Consider the following 19,460-nt stretch of genomic DNA (forward strand, 5'->3'; position numbering starts at 1 on the left):
ATAAAAGTCAAACTGGGGCAACATGGTAGGAGACTACTGTTGGAAGTCCAGGCAAGAAACGGTGGCTTGGCTTAGGGAGGCAGCAGTGAAGATGGAGAAACAAACAGTTTTACATGGATTTTGGTGGTAAAATCAGCAGGATATGAGGTCTAATTAGATGTTAAGGGTGAGAGGGTTGTTAAAGATGCCTCCCTCACATCTAGATTTGTCTGGAGGGAAGGAGGTGTCATTTACTAACAAGAAGGAAAAAATAAGATTTGATGAGAAAAGACTAAGGGCTCAATAACTAATGAAGGAATAGGAAACAGAAAGATCAATGGAACAAAGTCCAAGAAACACTATACTATATAATGGGATTTAGCATACAAAAGAAATGGCATTTCAAATAAGGGAGATGGGGACATAAATTATTCCATAATTCTTTTCACTACCAAGTTGGGGGCTGGGGAATTAGAGCCTACCTCACAACTGACATCAAAATGGATTCCAGATGAATTAAAGATCTAAATCTAAAAACACAACTGTAAAGGGGTGCTTTGGTGGCACAGTCAGTTAAGCGTCCCAACTCTTGGTTTCTGCTCAGGTCATGATCTCAGGGTCATGAGATCAAGCCCGGGGTTGGGCTCCACACTCAGCACACTCTGCTTAAGTTTCTCTCTTCCTCTCCCTTTCCCCCCCGCATTCTCCCCCTCCCTAACCGCCCAGCCCACATACTCTTTCTCACCCTCTCTTTAAAATAAATGAATCTTAAAAAATAAAAACACAACTGTAAAAGCAGAGAAAAATGTTGTAATTTCCAATTTAACTTAAATTTCCATATTTTAAAGTAGTGAAAGTGGCTTAAAGCTTGCAAACACTGCAAAACACCATAAAGAAAAGATACTAAAATTTCTATGTAAGTTTAGAACTTCAGAATTGCTAGGGGGAAAAAGACATTAAATGGTAAAGAAAAAACTAGGAGAAAATGCTTCCCATACATTTAAGAGTTGTAATAATTAACATATTAAAAATAGTTTATTTAAATGAGAAAAAAATAAATTATTAAAAAATGAGCAAACACAACAAACAACTCACAAATGTAATACAAATGGCCACTGAATGTCCTAGGGCATTCAATCTCAATAATTAATACAAAATACCAGATTAATTTCCCTAAAAGGATTAAGAGAGTCAGCATGCATCTGTTAATTATCTGGGTACAATCACAAAATCAAATGTGTAGGAAACTATAGCTCACCAACACTGCTAATGAGAGAATCTAAGATGCTAAAATTTTTCTGAAAGGCCATATTTGGCAATATTTATCAAAAAGCCTCCAAACAGGGCATACACTTTGACTCCTCAATACTACATTTAAGAATATATTTTAAGGGAAGGATTTAAAAAGATGTATGTATAAGCTTGTCACTGCAACATGTGTGTAACAGTGAAAACTGGAAGCCACAGATTAAAGAAAAACATTAAAAGTGATGATGTAGTGAATCTGTATTTTTGACTTGAAAAGATCCTTATATATACTGTTAGGGAAAAAAGCAGCTATGGTACAATCCCACTTTAGTTTAACATTGTTTATACCTGTAAACAAACATATGCTCCTCTAGATTAAGAAGAGTCTAGAAAGATAAAACAAACTCTTATCTCTGCATGGTACGATTACTAGTGATTTTCATTTTGTTATTCATCTTTTTCCCAATATCTAATTTTTTTTACAACATATAGAACACGTGTATAAAAATATTCAGAATATACAAAATACTACTACAAATCAGTAAAAAAAAGTAAAACAACACAACAGAAAAGGGGGCAAAAGACTATGAATGAGCAGTTGACAAAGTACAAAATGGCCAAAAAAAAAAAGATGCTCACCCTCATTAATAACTAAAGAAATGCAAATCAAAGAGAGATAGCAAAAATTAGCATGTCTCATTGCTTCAAATGCTGGTGAGGTTTATGGAGAAACAAGTATTCACATATATTGCTGATAAAAATATAGATTTGTGCAGGTTTTTGAAAGATAATTTGTACATACAAGGAGATGTGCCAAGAATATTCCTACCCTATTGTTTATTAATGGAAAAAAATTGGAAACAACAGAGAGATGATTGTGTAATATAAGGCAAAGAATTGTAGGCAGCTGTTAAGAATGAGCTACGTCTCCCAAGTAATAACGTGAGCAGAATCTAAGAATCTGTGACATTCACATTTATTATCTTTTTTTTTTTTAAGATTTTATTTATTTGACAGAGAGAGACACAGCAAGAGAGGGAACACAAGTAGGGGGAGTGGGAGAGGAAGAAGCAGACTTCCTGCTGAGCAGGGAGCCCGATGTGGGGCTCGATCCCAGGACCCTGGGATCATGACCTGAGCCAAAGGCAGACACTTAACGACTGAGCCACGCAGGCGCCCCACATTTATTATCTTTAAAATTGAAAACAACTCTAGCCAGAACTGAATGGACAACCAGGCAGATTTTACAAAGTTAGCGCTGGACTTTTCAAAGGACCCCTTAACTTTGGCAGTTTCCCCTCAGGCACCAGTCAGAGATAATGGCATGGCATGAATAAGGACAGGGAAAACCCTCACCATCTTTCCAGTCCTGTTTATGAGATCACACGTGGTCACTTACAGTGAATGCACACTCTCAACAGTGCAACACTTGAGACACGTGACACCAAACAAAGTTTTCTCTTTAGCTGCAATAACATTTGTTACCACAACTGATCTCCTAGAAACTCTAAGAAAGGGCACTAGAGAAGCCATATTACCACTTCTCAGGTAATCCAGACCTACAGCCATAGCTTTTAAACGTTACTGACCATGACCACTGTAAGACATGCATTTTACATTGACACCCAATATAAACATCTACACCACACTTAGAGAAAACAAAAGTTTTACAGAACGATACTTAAATTTAGTACGTCATGTGCTCTGATTTCTTATTCAATTTTATTTTATTTAAAATGCTGTCATGATCCACTAAAGTTGATTTTAGAATCACTCATGTATTTCAACCCAATCTGAAAAAACACTGACCCAAAAAAGCCGGCCTACAACCCCTCACCATTCTATCTCCTAATGCTGCTGCCACTGCCACCACCATCACCACCACCAAATTCGTCTGCTACCTTACTTTTATTCAGGCCATTCTACCCATTTGAAACACCTCCCCTGCTCCTTCCCCATCATCTAAATCCTGCTAATTCTTCCAGACCCACCTAAAATCCCAATTCAATTACAGTCATTTCCAGGCAGACTCTCTTGAAATGTTCCTGAACTCTAAAGACTTACAGCAATAATCATCCAATCAGTTCATCTGTCAATTAATCATATGTGACATCTATTTTGCTAGAATTATTGTTCAAATCTTATACTTGAAATCCTTGTTCATAATCTTACTGAGACTAAAGCCTTACACTTACACAAATGATTTATAACCATTACTGTATCTTAATAATGCCTCACAATTAGCAGTACATGGATTTCATTTCCTTGTAAGAGTCTCAGCTTATCTGCTTATCAGAAGAAAATGCCACCCAGGGCAAGCTACAAGAATATTTTATTTTGGCAGAGACCTAAAGTCAAATTGAGAAAGCTATTCTATAAAATCCCATAGCATTTCAATTAAATAACTGCTGAATAAACAATGTCCAATGAGAGAACACTTAAATTCAAAATTCTCAAAATTCCTAGAGAATTTCCCTAGGAAAAGGGCTTACCTGTATGGTGAGGCCTGGGGCCATGACGTTTAAATCTTTCTGGAGAGCTTGCTTCAGGTTTTCATCTATTTGATCTGTTTTTGAGGCCAAGAACAACAGCTCTCATGATACTCAAAAAAAAAAAATTTTTTTTCATTGTATTAATATTGGAAAAAACCCAATCATTACTAGACCTAAAGTTTCCATGGTACTACTCTATAGAGCTTAAACCACTTCATATATATATGGAAAAAAACTAATTATATTATTATAAATATATAAATTATTACATATACATTTAAAACACATATTTAGTTTTCCTTTTATATGGGAAAAAGTGTGAAGAACTGTCAAAGAAATTAAGGAAGAAAGATGAAAAACAGGTTGTTTATCCAATAAATGGAGATTCTAGGTCTTTAATATCTTAATTCAGTGTGGTTACTGAGTATGTGTCCTGATTCTCATAAAAACAAAATTCCCATTTTCAGTCTTTTTTTAAACATTTACTTATTTGTTTTTTAAGATTTTATTTATTTATTTGAGATAGAGCTAGCGAGAGAGCACAAGTAGGACGGAGGGGCAGAGGGAGAGGGAGAAGCAGGCTCCCCCTGAGCAGGGAGCCTGATGCGGGGCTTGATCCCAGGACCTGGATATCATGACCTAAGCTGAAGGCAGACGCTTAACCGACTGAGCCACCCAGGTCCCCCTAAGATTTATTTGAGAGAGAGAGAGAGAGCACACCCAAGCAAATGAGCGCGGGGAGGGAGAAAGAATCCTCAAGCAGACTCCCCATAGTGTGTGGAGCCTTAAGCAGAGCTTGATCCCAGGACCCTGAGATCATGACCTGAGTCGAAATCAAGAGTCGGCCGCTTAACCAATGAGACACCCATGTGCCCCTCAGTCAGTCTTTAACCCAAATCTCCAAATAACTAAATTTCATTTCCATGGATCTCTGCTAGTATTTTGGATTTAAGGGGGGCGGGGCACAACTGGGTGGCTCAGTCGGTTGAGCAACCAACTCTTGATTTCGGCTCAGGTCATATCTCAGAGTTGTGAGATTGGCTCCGTGGCAGGCTCTGTGCTGAGCATGGAGCCTGCTTGGGATTCTCTCCCTCGCTCTTGCACACACTCTCTTAAAAAAAAAAAAAAAAAATGTAAAAAAGGGAGTGGGGAGGCTCACAGGAAGGTCTTTGAAGTACACAAGAATGGACATTAAAGCTATCACTTCACTTGGCCTTTTAACTCATGAATTTTCTATCCACCTCAATGTACTTTCACCATTACTAAAACTGGTGATGTGAGAAATGAGGATAGTTTTCTCATACACCTAGTAGTTGTCAATCATCAATGAGGAATGAATCGGTAGATCTCTAAAATGATTAACCATCCCTATGCCTGCCTATAAGAAATTCACTAAGAATTCTGGGGGGAGAAGTAAGCAACCAACAGCAACAACCCTATCATAGGTCATAATAGCTTTCTCTACCACAAATGAAAAGTAATTTGTGCAGAAAAGAGTTAACACAGCAGGCCTGAAGCTGTGATCCTTAGAAAGGCCTGTTTGCAAGCTGGCCTTTGGCTGTCACCTGGAACGTGGATCTGGAAAGGATTCCCACTATTCCCAGAACTGGTAAGAATGACTCACTCTGCCTAAACTGTTTATACAAACAATGTGGTTTATGCTGAACACGTGCCTTCCTTCTGGGAGTGTGGAATTTTGGTATGTGCTATAGGCATAGGATGCCTTTATGTTAGCCCCCCAGTAAAAATTCTGGGCAGTGGGGTTTGTGGGTGGCTCAGTCGGTTAAGGTCTGACTCTTGATTTTGGCTCAGTTCATGATCTCAGGGTTTTAAGATCAAGCCCCGCATCAGGCTCTGCACTGGGTGTGGAGCCTGCTCAAGATTCTCTCTCTACTGCTCCCTTGGCTCCCGACCTAAAAAAAAAAAAATTCTGGGCAGTAAGTCTCTAATGAGCTTCCTTCTCTAGCAGACATTTCACATGTGTTGTCACACTTTAATAGTGAAGTAAGTGTATCCCACATGCCTCCACTGGGAGAAAACTCTTGGAAGCTTGTGCCTGACTTCCTCCAGATTTTACTTTGTATCCTTTTGTATCTTAGCTCTGAGAACATATACTGAGTCCTGTCAGTCTTCCTAGCAAGTCATCAGACATGGAGGTGGGTCTTGGGAAACTCTAAGAAAGATTTCTAAATTTCCCCAAATTATCTATTAAAATAGCAACAAAGCTAATTTTCACTAAGTTATCATAGTAAAAACAGAATATAGCCTGCAAATAACCTTTTTCCAATCTCTATTAAGTTACATATAATAGATTTCAGAAAATTATCATTCTTAAAATATCTTTTAAGTATTTACTTAGTTTAATCATAAGAAATTTTACACTTAAAGAATATTTTAAAGATAAATGGTCTATTATAAATTCAGAAGAAATGCTGAAATAGGATAATGTTTACTAATATTAGAGAGTCCACAGAGTTGACTAAGATTTCCAATTGGTTATTCACATATTTAATTTACAACGAGTAAGACACTCACCAAACAATTCAATGTAAACTTCTTGAAGAGTGTGGGCACTACAAAACTGGTTCAGTTCATGGTGGATTTTATTGAAGATTAAGGTCTTGTCATAATCTGCAGTGTAGTTCCTCACGATATCAAACACTGAAGGAAAGGTAAAATCCATTTTTACCCATGTATCTTCTAATTCAGGCAATGTAAAAGTTACAATATACATGAGGAAAAGTGACAACAAAATAGTGGAAAAATGAAACACAGCTCACAAACCTTGATGTGTTCCTTGTGCTCAATTTTCCAAATATTACTGCATTTGCAATTCTAATGGGCAAATTTTGAGTTCCATACTAAGGAGAGTATACATTATCGTGGAGATAATAAGAAACTGTCAAAATGTTCAAGCAAGGCCATGACACATCGCCATTTGTACTGTGGCAGCAGTGTGAAGATGAATTGTGAGGCAGGGAAAGTATAAGGCAATTACTGCAAAGCAAAAATTTAGCAAGGAGGTAAAGAAGGCCTGAATTAACCGAAGAACACTGGAAATAAAAAGAAAGAAACTGCTGCCAAAGACCGTTTTCGAAAAGGTAGTGTTTTTTTTTTTTTAAAGATTTTATTTATTTATTTGAGAGAGAGAATGAGAGAGAGAGCACATGAGAGGGGGGAGGGTCAGAGGGAGAAGCAGACTCCCTGCCGAGCAGGGAGCCCGATGTGGGACTCGATCCAAGGACTCCAGGATCATGACCTGAGCCGAAGGCAGTCGCTTAACCAACTGAGCCACCCAGGCGCCCAACGAAAAGGTAGTTTTTAAAGGCTATAAAAAGGGACACCTGGGTGTATAAAAATATGTATTTTTTTAATTATATATATATATACACATACACACATATATATATATTTAGGTTGGTATCATGTCTTCAGAAGTAAAATAAAAAACCCCTTAAGGAAAAGGGTCTAATTTCACCTTTTTAAATTGTTTTTGCCAAACACAGTATCCTGTACATATTAAGCATGCCAATTTTAATAAGGACAGAATGGCAGCTCTTTCAAATGAAAGCAGGGTCCCAAATAGACCCACATACACCCATGTTCATAGCAGCATTATTCATAATAGTTAAAATGTGGAAGCAACCCAAGTTTCCATCAATGGATAAATGACCAAACAAAATGTGGTATATTTATACAATGGAGTATTAGCCTCAGAAAAAAAGGAAATCCTAACACATGCTACAACATGGATGAACCTTGAGGACATTATGCTAAGTGAAATAAGCCAGTCACAAAAAGACAAATACTATGATTCCACTTATATAAGGTACTTAAGAGTAGACAAAATCATAGAGACAGAAAATAGAATGGTAGTTGCTAGGGGCTGGGGAGAGAGAGAAATGGGGAGTTAATGTTTAATGGGTACAGTTTCATTCTTGCTAGATAAAAAAAGTTATGGAGATGGATGGTGGTAATGGCTACCAACAATGTGAATTTCTTTTTTAAGATTTTATTTTTAAGTAACCTCTACACCCAATGTGGGGCTCAAATTTACAACCCCTAGAGCAAGAGTCACATGCTCTACCAACTGAGCCAGCTAGGCACCCCTGTGAATGTATTTAATACCGCTGAACTGTATGCTTAAAAAATACTTAAGATGGTAAATTTTAAGTTACGTGTATTTTGCCACAATAAAAAAAAAAAGTTGGGAAAAAAAATCAAACATTAAAAAAAAGCAAATCTTTCTTCAGAACTTCTAATTAAGTTTTTGATTTGAACAGAGACCACTCCATCTCTGCGGATTTTCATTTTTTACCAAAGAAATGTTTTCCCCACACTGAGATTTTTCAGATTGCTTTGCAAGTTATAGCAAATCTCAACTAGAAAAGAGTTTTCTATGATCATAAATCAGTTTGGCCCAGGAACTGATCAGTTACAGATTTTTAACACGAAAGGAAAAGCTCTCTCATCCTGACTGGATAAAATGCTTTCTACGAACTCTAGAAATAATCAGTGATTGTCTTGTTCTTAGAAAAACTATGATGAGAGAAGAGTAACACATAAAACTGCAGAAAGTCAACTGTGTTCAGGACTTGTGACCTATTTCTGCTACCATTCCCCAGAAATGTAAAAGATTCCAGTGATCATTTTTTTTATATATATCAGAAATGAATGAAGTCATAAAACCTTAAAAGTACCTTCTTATATTCTTTAAGGAATCTCTCCAGTTATAAATACTCTAATTATAACTATAAAAACAACAGAATAAGGGCCCCTGGGTTGCTCAGTCAGTTAAGCATCCAACTTTTTTTTTTTTTAATTTAAATTTTAGTTAGTGAACATACAATGCAATATTGGTTTCTGGAGTACAATTCAGTGATTCATCATTTACATATAACACCCAGTGCTCATCAAAAGTGCCCTCCTTAATACCCACCCCCATCTAACCCATCTCCCACCTACCTCTTTCCATCAACCCTCAGTCTGTTCTTTATTTTTAAGAGCCTCTTACGGCTTGTTTTCCTCTCTCCTTCTTTTCTTTTTCCCCTTCCCATATGCTCATCTGTTTTCTTTCTTAAATTCCTTATCTCAGTGAAATCATATAGTACTTATCTTTCTCTGACTGACTTATTTCACTTAGCATAATACACTCTAGCTCCATCCATGTTGTTGCAAATGTCAAGATTTCATTCTTTTTGATGACTGAGTAATACACACACACACACACTACCTCTTCTTTATCTATTCATCAGTCTATGGACACTTGGGCTCTCTCCATAGTTTGTTTTTTTTTTTTTTAAAGATTGTATTTATTTATATGCCAGAGAGAGAGAGCACACAAGCAGGGAGAACGGGAGGCAAGGGGAGAAGCAGACTCCCCGCTGAGCAAGGAGCCTGATGCGGGACTCCATCCCAGGACTCTGGGATCATGACCTGAGCGGAAGGCAGACACTTAACCAACTGAGGCACCCAGGCGTCCCCATGGTTTGGCTATTGTTGATAATGCTGCTATAAACATCAGGGAGCATGTACCCCTTCGAATCTGTATTCTCCTATCTTTTGAGTAAATACCTAGTAGTCCAATTGCTGGATCGTAAGGCAGTTCTATTTTTAACTTCTGAGGAAACTCCAAACTGTTCTTCAGAGTGGCTGCACCAGTTTGCATTCCCACCAATAGTGCAAGAGGGTTCCCTTTCTCCACATCCTTGCCAACACCTGTTGTTTCTTGTGTTAATTTTAGCCATTCTGACAGGTGTGAGGTGATAGCTCATCATGGTTTTGATTTGTATTTCCCTGATGATGAACGATGTTAAGTATCTTTTCATCTGTCTTTAGCCATCTGGATGTCTTCTTGGAAAAGTATCTATTCATATCTTCTGCCCATTTCTTAATTGGATTATTTGTTTTTTGGTTGTTGAGTTTGATAAGTTTTTACAGATTTTGGATACTAACCGTTTATCAGATACTTCATTTGCAAATATCTTCTCCCATTCCATAGGCTGCCTTTTAGTTCTGTTGATTTGTTTCCTTTGCTGTCCAGAAGGTTTTTTTTTTTTTATGATGTTATGTTAATCACCATACATCATTAGTTTTTGATGTAGTCCAGAAGCTTTTTATCTTAAGTCCTAAGAGTTCATTTTTGTTTTTGTTTCCCTATTCTAACTATAAAAACAACAAAATAGGGGTGCTGGGGTGGCTCAGTCGGTTAAACGTCCAACTCTTGATCTTAGCTCAGGTCTTGATCTCAGGGTCATGAGTTTAAGCAAGCTCTGTGTGGTGCTCCACACTGGGCATGGAGCCTACTTAAAAACAAAAACAGAACAGAAATATATGGGTACCATACCTGCACAAGGGGCCAACATATTAACCACTTCTATTCGGTCGATATAGATCATGACCCCACCACTAAAACAAAGAAATGGAAAAAATGTGAGCCAAATAAAATTACAATCCCAGATTCCCACATTGTCAAACATATCCCACATGATAGAAATTTAGAAGGAAAATCTAAAGACATACACAACTCACTGATTAAAATGACCACCAACCTCTACCCACTCATCACTCAGATGTCCCTACACACACTTAATCTACCTCCTCTCATAACCAAGGGTCATCTCTATAACTGTTGTAATCAAAACAGCTCACATGAAGACTAAACCTATAACCTAGGGGTACTTAGCACCTTGCCCTTACTAACTGAAGCTAACAACTAAAGCACTGCCCTTCTCAAACTTTTCCATCAAAGAACCAAGTAAAATCGTTCCCCAAGAGGTATGAAAGCCAGCCATGGGGTGACATTTTTTTGGTTTCCTGACTTATCTTAAAAATTCATGGAGAGTTTTAATCTACTTTTTAATCTGTATTTATTCTAACATGAAAAAAAGAATTTCCCCCCAAACCCTCAAGTAAAATTGACACTTCAGAAAGATAGGTCTTGTTAATTAATGGCTTCCTATACCTCCTGGCCTATCAGCACAGACCCTAAGGCACATGTGAACCTCAATTTAAGATACATGAAGTTAGAGATTTTGAAACTAAACAATCAAGTCTTCCTAACAACTTATAATGACATTTTTTTCCTGATAAAAAAGGGTAGTAACTGCTCACAGAAAAAAATCTGAGAAAATAAGGGAAGCGTGAAGATGAAATTTACCCCAAATCTCATGAGTTGCCAATTCTGAGTCCCCTCTAAGGGGAATCCATAGAAGAGTTACAGAAAGACCTAGGAAGAACTTAATATCAAATATGTAAACTTAAAACAGAGGGAGATTCTCCCTTTTTACAAGCATTCTGTCCTTCCATAGATGTCCAAGCCTATTTTACAGGCTTGTAAATACTGATATTTTAGTCATTTAAAATAGAGCATTTAAAAAAATACCTTGAATTTTACATTCTTCTTTTGATACAATTCAACATACTGATTATACTCTAGAAATAATTTGGGCTTTGCTTGCCGTTCTCCCCCTAAAACTCTATACAGCAGAGACTTCAAAGTAAGGTCCTCAGAACAGCAGCAGAAGCATCACCTAGAAACTTCTGCTAGAAATGCAAATTCTTTTTGCTTTCTTTTTTTTTTTTAAAGATTTTATTTATTTATTTGAGAAAGAGAGAGAGGGAGGGAAAACGAGGAGGGAGAGTGAGAAGGAGAAGCAGACTCCCTGCTGAGCAGAGAGCCTGATGTATGACTCGATCCCAGGACTCTGAGATCATGACCCAAGCCAAAGGAAGACACTTAACCGAGCCACCCAGGTGCCCTAGAAATGCAAATTCTTGAGCCTAATTACAGACCTAATGAACCAGAAACTCTAATTAGATGGCATTTGGGTGGCTCAGCAGGTTAAGTGTCTGACTCTTGGTTTTGTCTCAGGTCATGATCTCAGGGGTGTGAGATGGAGCCCCACATTGGAGTCTGTGCTCAGCATGGAGTCTGCGTGAGATTCTCTCTCCCTCTCCCCCTGCTCACTCACTCTAAAATAAGTAAATAAATAAAATCTTTAAAAAATCTTTGTTAGATGGCATTTAGTACTACAGATGACAAGAAGGTGAGAATGATTTCATCCAAACTGTTTGTTATTGAATACCTAGTCTGAGTCAAGTGCTGGATAAGGCAATTTACATACACTAATCCTAATCCTCACAATAACTCTGCAAGATAGGTCTTATTACCTGATTTTTACAAACAAGGAAAGTAAGCTTAACAAAGTCAATAAATACATGTATGGGGACAAGGAGTATATGGGAACTCTCTGTCCTTTTGCTTAGCTATGAACCTGTAAGTGCTCTAAAAACTAAAGTCTATTAAAAAAAGAGTAAAGCAGATGTGGCAGTGCTGATACACGAAGTTAGGTCTGCCAGCTCTGAAACTACTTTTTTCAATACCCAAGTAGCTTCTAAGATGGAAAGCTTGGAGACAGGGCTTTACTCAAATAATGCTCACAAGAGAAATCTCCCTGGATTACTATCATGTCTATCTGAAAGATGTTTAAGTAGCCAGAGTTTATGAACAGAAACTCCATCTGAACTAAAGGCAGGCTGGTAAGCAATGGAAAGCTTACCTTGTTCCACAAGGCACATTTTTAACTTCATCGGTTTGTAGTGTTGTCTGGGGGGAAAAAAAAATATTTCATGAATACTCAGGACACGTATCATCAAAAAACTACTAGTCCCAGAGGAAAACCTCCAGAGAACTGCTAAGAGGTAAGTACAGAAGAGCTCCATTACAATTTCAGTCCCCAAAGATTAGCTATCAGAGTAATTTCTTTTTGTATCCTAGTAGACATGAAAAACAAGACAAAATATTTTATAACTAATGTCCCAATGAAGATGCACTTGCACAACCTAGAGTGGAGAGGTTAATTGCGGGTGGGAGCTGGGGCAAAGAAAAAAAAAGTACACTTGGAAAGTTTCAATGTTCAATCTGAAAGTTTCAATGTTCAGTCTTTCAGAGTTCCTTATTTGCATAGAACTGGCCTGGGATTGGAAACTACACGGCTTACCCTTAGGACTTTGCTCTGAACTTTAATTCCACTGCATATTCTGGACACACTGAACCTTATTTAAGGATACAGCAAAATATTACTTTATGGAATATAAGCAAAAAAGGAAACATGGTCCTTGTTTCTAAAAAGCTCACAATCCAACACAGGAAATAAAATCCTCATAAAACAATCTATAACAAGTACAAAATAACAGAGTATATTGTTAGGTTAAGTGATAGAGTAAAAATAAGTTTGGAAAGCTCTCTGCGGAGAAGTATTTATAAGCCAGGTCTAGAGGGGGAAAATGAGAAAGGTGAGGTAGAGACACATCTTAGGTTCATTAGCTCCTCATGCCAGGAGCTCCTTCAGGCCTACATATATAGACTGTACATTATGAAGAATACATAGGAAGACTTTGTGACTGTCACCTGCTTTTTTCTTTTTTTAATATTTTATTTATTTGAGAGAGAGAGACAGAGAGAGAACATGAGTCGGGGCAGGGAGAGAGGGACAAGCACACTTCTCCGGGGAGCCTGACGTGGGGCTCAATCCCAGGACCCTGAGATCATGACCTGAGCCAAAGGCAGACGCTTAACCGACTGAGCCACCCAGGTGCCCTGCTTTTTGCTTTCTCTGTGCCTTGGCAACAAGTGTTGGCAAATGAGACTTTCTCCTGGCCCCTGCCCACTGGGGACCTTCCAGTCTAAACCATCCATCTTTCTCTTGCCTGAGTGCCAACACGGTTGTCCTTCCAGTCTAAACCATCCTTCTTTCTCTTGCCTGAGGAAGGGAGGCAGGCCAGGCAGAGGACAGAACTGGAGGCAGTCCATCTAGGAAATGGGACCATGAAGCCACACATGTAGAACATGTGGATTGCTAGTCTGCAGCTTTTATTTCTGGTGTGTTTGTTGCACAGCTGTTTGAAATGTTTAATAAAGCTTTATAAACTAAAAAAAAAGGAGCTATCCTATTAAATATAGAAAGTTGAGGACAAATTGCGTGTACAGATGACAGAAAGCGAGCTGGCTTGCCTGGAGCAAAACAGGCAATATAGAGGAGGGCAAATTCTGCTAAGAGAATGTGATATTAGAGGGCCCAGGATGTTCGCTGGGGGGCTTGGGCTCTCCATAGTCCATCTTACATTCAGCCACAAAATGGACCTTTCAAAATGTTTTTTTCCCCTTAATTCCTGTACTTCCATGTGATACGGTTCTCATTATCCATCTTATCTGGAGGCCAGAAAACCAGCTGGGAAGCTAAAGTATTAATTTATTTAAATTAATTTAGTAAAGGCCATGGAAATTGAAGGCTGTCAGTTCAGGAGACGTAACAGGAAGGATGTAGTAAGTAGCTACATATTCCATGAGGGAAAAGAAAAGAAGATAACTCTAGGGTTGAGAAATTAGGGGGATGGTAAACATCAATGACAGGTTCTAGACAGAGTGAGGGGAGTTAATGAAGAGATGAGTTCAATTTATTTCCTTCAAAATATTAACCAAATTCAATTTCCATATCCCATATCAGCTTTTAATATACATTCCTATTTAACCTAGAGGATGTCACCTAGCCAAGAACTAGGAAAGAGTTCAAATGTTAAATCCTCTACTTAATATCCAATCTTCAAGTACTTTTATACTTCTTTTCTATCAACCCCAAAATTATCTTCCCAGTCTTTGGTTTTATTATATATGCTTTAAAGGGTGAAGGTTTTCATATTTCTCTAAGCATATGTTTTGGGTTTTTTTAATATCATATGCAGGATCTCACATTTTCCAAGATGCTACTTATATATTCCTTTCAACTGCCAAGTTTGTTAAGCCATTTGTTTACACAGGTTGTGTTCTCATGCGTTCCAAAGATTCCTAAAAATAAATTTATGTCTCATTCTTACAAGAACAATTTCTTAGAAGAGTTTTATTATTGTATTTCTTTCCTAGAATGTTACTGTGTCATGTATAAAGAAAGAACATTCCTATTTAGCCGCACTGGCTCCAGCCTTTAATATTTTGTATATGTAAGGTATATTAGTTTATACTAAAATCTTTTTACTAATTTCATGTCTTATGACAATTTATTACTATTTATGTATATATACATACACACTATATGTCTGTCGTATGCTGTTAACTTCTAAATCTGTTTTAATGTTTATCGACTGTAACTCTTTTATATATCTCTGCATCAGTATGACTCAAAATAATAAGCTCCAAGAAAGCAGAAACAGATTTGCCTGGCTTTGAACAACATTTTTTTTTTATTTGAGAGAGAGAATGAGAGAGAGAGAGAGAGAGCACATGAGAGGGGGGAGGGTCAGAGGGAGAAGCAGACTCCCCGCCGAGCAGGGAGCCCGATGCGGGACTCGATCCCGGGACTCCAGGATCATGACCTGAGCCGAAGGCAGTCGCCCAACCGACCGAGCCACCCAGGCGCCCCTGAACAACATTTTTAAAAACCTCCTTATCTCTAAGGGTCTGAGGATGCCATTGATAACATCATTACTAACTGTTTGGGCTGTTGGTGAGGTCATGTAATTAAAACCCCTTCTTTCATGGAGGAATAACCGAAGTCTACAATGGTTAAATGTTCTGCAAAGTCATGTAATCAATTAGCGGCAAAGCCAGAGCCAGAACCTAAGTCTCCAGGTTTCTGGCCTCATGTTCACTACACCATATTGCTTCCTAAGAAATCAGCTCAATTTAACAACTTTCACCACAAGCAGAAAGGTCAGAAATATAAATGTGTTACAACCCGATTCAGGAAGTTGGGAAACTTTCCAGAAAGAAAATACACAAAGAAACTTAGAGAATACAAACAACAGTATTAAAGGAAACATGACAAGAGCCAAAATTTACCATACAGACTTTAGGAGCTATAGATTAGAAGAAGAGGGATTTGCAATGAGACTTTAAAAGACTGGCAAGATTGAGATAGGAGAGCAGTAATGAAGGGAGAGAGAGTGAAAGAAGAGGTGACAACATGAACCAAGGCAAGAGTGAAAAAATAAACATGGGAAAACAATATGGAAATCAGTCTGACTAGGGAAAGAACACAACATTTCATTTCGATAGACACAATTCTTGCCTAAAGCCATCTAAAAGGAAATTGGAGGGAAATCTGGAGAATTTAAATATTCATGATGAAATTCTCACTAGCACGGAGCCTAGACTTAAATTACAAGATTAAATACATTGAATTTTCCTGAGTCCTGGAAAAATCAGCAGCAGACAGTACACAAACTTCTGAATCCAAAGATTTATGATCACACTGAGCTTGCAAAAGCAGTCATGATCTAATCCTATTTTGTCATCTTGTTGTATCAAAAGATATTTACTAAGTGTCTCCCATGGCCAAGATACTGTTTTCAATGAACAGATGCTTATTTCAAATATTCTGGGATGCTGTCAAAATAGAACATTCACTAAGGTTCCACAAAAAATTGTGCTTAATGTCCCAGGCAAAAATGTCAGGCAGAAAAGTTGTGTATAAAAATTTAGATCCTCCATGTTAACAGTCCAGGACCTGGCCTCTATGGAAATCACACACCATTCTAAATGAAGTAATCAATGGTTTGTATTTCAAAGTCCTGCTTTTATTTTGACAGCAGGAACAAAAAACCTGCTGTATAGCACTATATAGATGGGGGAAGTCTTCAGTCCTTCCAAGTTGCCTGGCTCATACTTCTAACATACTTCAAGAGAGTGAGGTGGTTCAAAATCGTGTAGTGTGATAATTGTACTCTGAACTTTGTAACTCCTGTATTTAAGTAAATACCACCAATTGCTTAAGCAATAAAGAAATCCAACTCCACCCACAAATGTGGTAACTGTTCCTGTCACACCTGTCTATCCAGTATGGGAGCTTCCCTAGGAATCACTCACCTGCACAGATCTGAACGTAGTAATGAAAGGCAACATGATATGATAGCCTGGTCCACTGGGGCTAGTTAGTAAAGCTCCTCCCCTGCAAAAAGATGTTTCAATTTAACAAGATTATAAAGTGAGAAATCCTCTTTCCAAATCTAAAATGCTATAATAAATATTCACTCTTCCTCATGCTACTGACCTACTAAAACCTCACTAATATGAGCTATTCATTATGAACAACTACCGGTCCCTAAAATATCTGCCAAAGGTGGAAAAGATCAAATTAAACTGCCAATGTTACACTTTGTCTCATAAGCTCCAACAACGATACCTCTGGGTCTCCAGCACTGCTCTCAGGTACAAAGGATTCTCCTTGGTCTTTAAGCTTCTGAGAAATAATTGTGAAAAAAATTCTAATGGCTCTCAGCTGTTGTACTTTAATTGTACAGAACACGAACCAAATCAAAACATAATACATTTCATTATCAGGTTGAAAAAAGAAGATAACACAAAGTTTCAAAGAATGAGAAAATTTCTGAGGTTCAAGACTCTTTATCTACCTATATTAAAATATTGGAGGACTAAAGTCTCTATTAAAAATAACAAAAACTTAGCATGGAAAGATGAAGGGTAGGGGATAAGACTATAAGTAAGACAGTATATAACTGTGGAGGTGTTCACCAAATTCTGGAATGTGAGAAATATGAAAGTACATCTTAAAAATTCCACAAAGGAGGCATTTGGGGGGCAAGTATAAAAAAGAAGTCCTATTTTACGTAGTGAATAATAAATTTATAGAACTTACTTTCTTATCTTGAAAACACAAACAGGTTTCAAAGAATTCACAACAAATAACTAAGAAAAGTTGAACTGAGGTCCATTCCTAATTCTTTGAGAGCCATACCTTGAAATGTTCTTTCCTTGGTTTCACTGTCAGGAAGACAATGCTGAACTAGGTGGAAATATGGACTAATCTGTCATTTGTTATGCTAGATTTCTTTCTACTAAGACCTATCACTAAAATTGTATTTGAAACTAGATTCAGGATGGATGTTAAAGTAGAAATATCAGTTTGGGGGGATAACAAAAACAAGCAGAAAGTTGAAGCTCTTTCAAATACATGATAATTGCAATTTCTCCAAAATGTTGTCTGTCTACACAAAAGGAACTGGTTGGAACTATGCTGAAGGAAAAACTATTCCGCCTCACCCAGAGAGCAACACATCCCACATTATTCCTTTCCTCAACTTGAAAAGAAAGGGTAAGGTGGGAGAATGGTGGCCCATCAATGCTGTATTTGTCCCTCAAGGTCCAGGGATATAACAACTGTCATGATCATCATGGCCTCCTAAGCCAAAACCGGTCACTATTTCCATTATTAGAGGGAAAAAATCTAAGGAACAACCACAAACAGGAGTAGAGTTTCTAAATGACATCTCTAACTACAAACTAAAAGCCTGTACAGCGAGCGGTGTGATTTATCCACCTCTTCAGTCACAGTGGAGTTTCTTTCACAGTGGACTGCCTTTCTTTTCTTCCTTCTTCGTTTTTCCCACAAGTACCTGAGTTTGCGGTCTGCTAGGAAGACTTCTCTGGAGGAAGTCTTAACGTCTGCACAAAATGCACAGAGCACTAGAACTAATACCTAGAGGGTGCTCGGCCTCCATACTCCCCCAGGGCTGGGACGAAAATCACTTCTAAGACTGGAAGAGTTCCCCGATGCTGCAAGAGGGTACAACTTCGTAGACTCACTCTTTCTACCTACTTTAGACCCGAGCTGCCTGCACACGCCGCTCACCTGTAGTACACAGCCAGGTGTCCTTCCTCGATCTTGTGGATGGAAGCGTAGAGAAGGACAACCACCAGACTCACCACTGCGGCCACCAGAACCCGGGCTTGAGTCATATTCATCCTTTTCCTCCTAGATGAGGGAGGAAAGGATCCCCAGGCCGTGAGTGACAGGCCCACCCCCCCAGTTTCCACCCTCCCTCGGGAGAGCTGGCGTCCTTCCGCAGGCCGAGCCGGGGAGTCCCGTGCCCCTCCTCACACAGCCTACTTCCCCTAGCCAACCCCTCAGCCCGAAGCGGGCCGTGAGTCGCCCCTACTCGGTGGGCGTCTTGACACCCCCTCTCTCAACGGCCACTCCCCACCCTCGCACCCACCCAAACCCCGCGGAAGGCACTAACTGAGAAGGGGCCAGCCGTAGACTCCAGAGGGAGGCCGACCCTAAGGCCGCGCCTCACAGATCAGTGACGCATCGCCCCCGCCTGCACGTGCAGCCGCCTCCCCGGCCGCGCCAACCGCCGCCAACAGGCAGCCCCGCCCACTCGCCCGGCACTGCGGCTGCGCAGCCACGCACGCCGACGCAGCTCTCACCGCGCCACCAGAGAGACGGGGAGCAGGCAGGACAAAATTCTCCTGGCCTCCCGCCTTCGGAGGTACGGGAGCTCTTGTCTGCGTAATACTGGTTTCCTGCTCTGGAAGAGAAAGGAAGTCGGCCGACTGGAGTAAGCAGGGATGTAGAGGAAAGGAGATGGCGCCTGGGACGAGGGACTGGTCAGTTTGTTCTTGTGCAGAAACTCACTCCTGCACTCAGTGTGGTAGCTGTTTATTCATAGTGTGTGACAAGCACGTGCTTCAGGCACGGATCCTGTGCGAATTCGGGAGCAATAGACCTGTTGCAAGAAAAGTATTGTGGAAGTTCAGAAGAGAAGGATACTCAATTTGACCACGTCTTTCAGTCATCAGGTATTTTTCTGAGCACCGATTAATGTGCCAGCATATTGATCCAGTGAGGGCTTCATAAAGGTCATCCCAAATAGGAACAGCACGTAAGAGTGGTGTGCGTGTGTGTGCTGGGTGGGGGTGGGGGGCTCCAGGTAGGCTCAAAGAGC

The 19,460-nt window shown here is 39.2% G+C and overlaps 1 protein-coding gene across 1 annotated transcript in view; it reads right to left on the reverse strand.

Annotated features, from left to right (window-relative positions):
- ERLIN1 (ER lipid raft associated 1) overlaps positions 1–18,879 on the reverse strand; it is a 37,463-nt gene extending 18,584 nt beyond the window's left edge. The window contains exons 1-7 of the mRNA XM_021700266.1: positions 18,753–18,879; positions 18,365–18,487; positions 16,582–16,663; positions 12,281–12,327; positions 10,066–10,127; positions 6,255–6,380; positions 3,720–3,793 (exon numbers count right to left, since the gene is read on the reverse strand). Of these exons, the coding sequence (XP_021555941.1) occupies positions 3,720–3,793; positions 6,255–6,380; positions 10,066–10,127; positions 12,281–12,327; positions 16,582–16,663; positions 18,365–18,477 (504 nt within the window). The 5' untranslated portion in view covers positions 18,478–18,487; positions 18,753–18,879. The remainder of the gene's footprint in view (positions 1–3,719; positions 3,794–6,254; positions 6,381–10,065; positions 10,128–12,280; positions 12,328–16,581; positions 16,664–18,364; positions 18,488–18,752) is intronic.
- Between the last annotated feature and the right edge of the window lie 581 nt (positions 18,880–19,460).

This window comes from Neomonachus schauinslandi, chromosome 6 (assembly GCF_002201575.2).
Source record: "Neomonachus schauinslandi chromosome 6, ASM220157v2, whole genome shotgun sequence".
Lineage (NCBI taxonomy): Eukaryota > Metazoa > Chordata > Mammalia > Carnivora > Phocidae > Neomonachus > Neomonachus schauinslandi.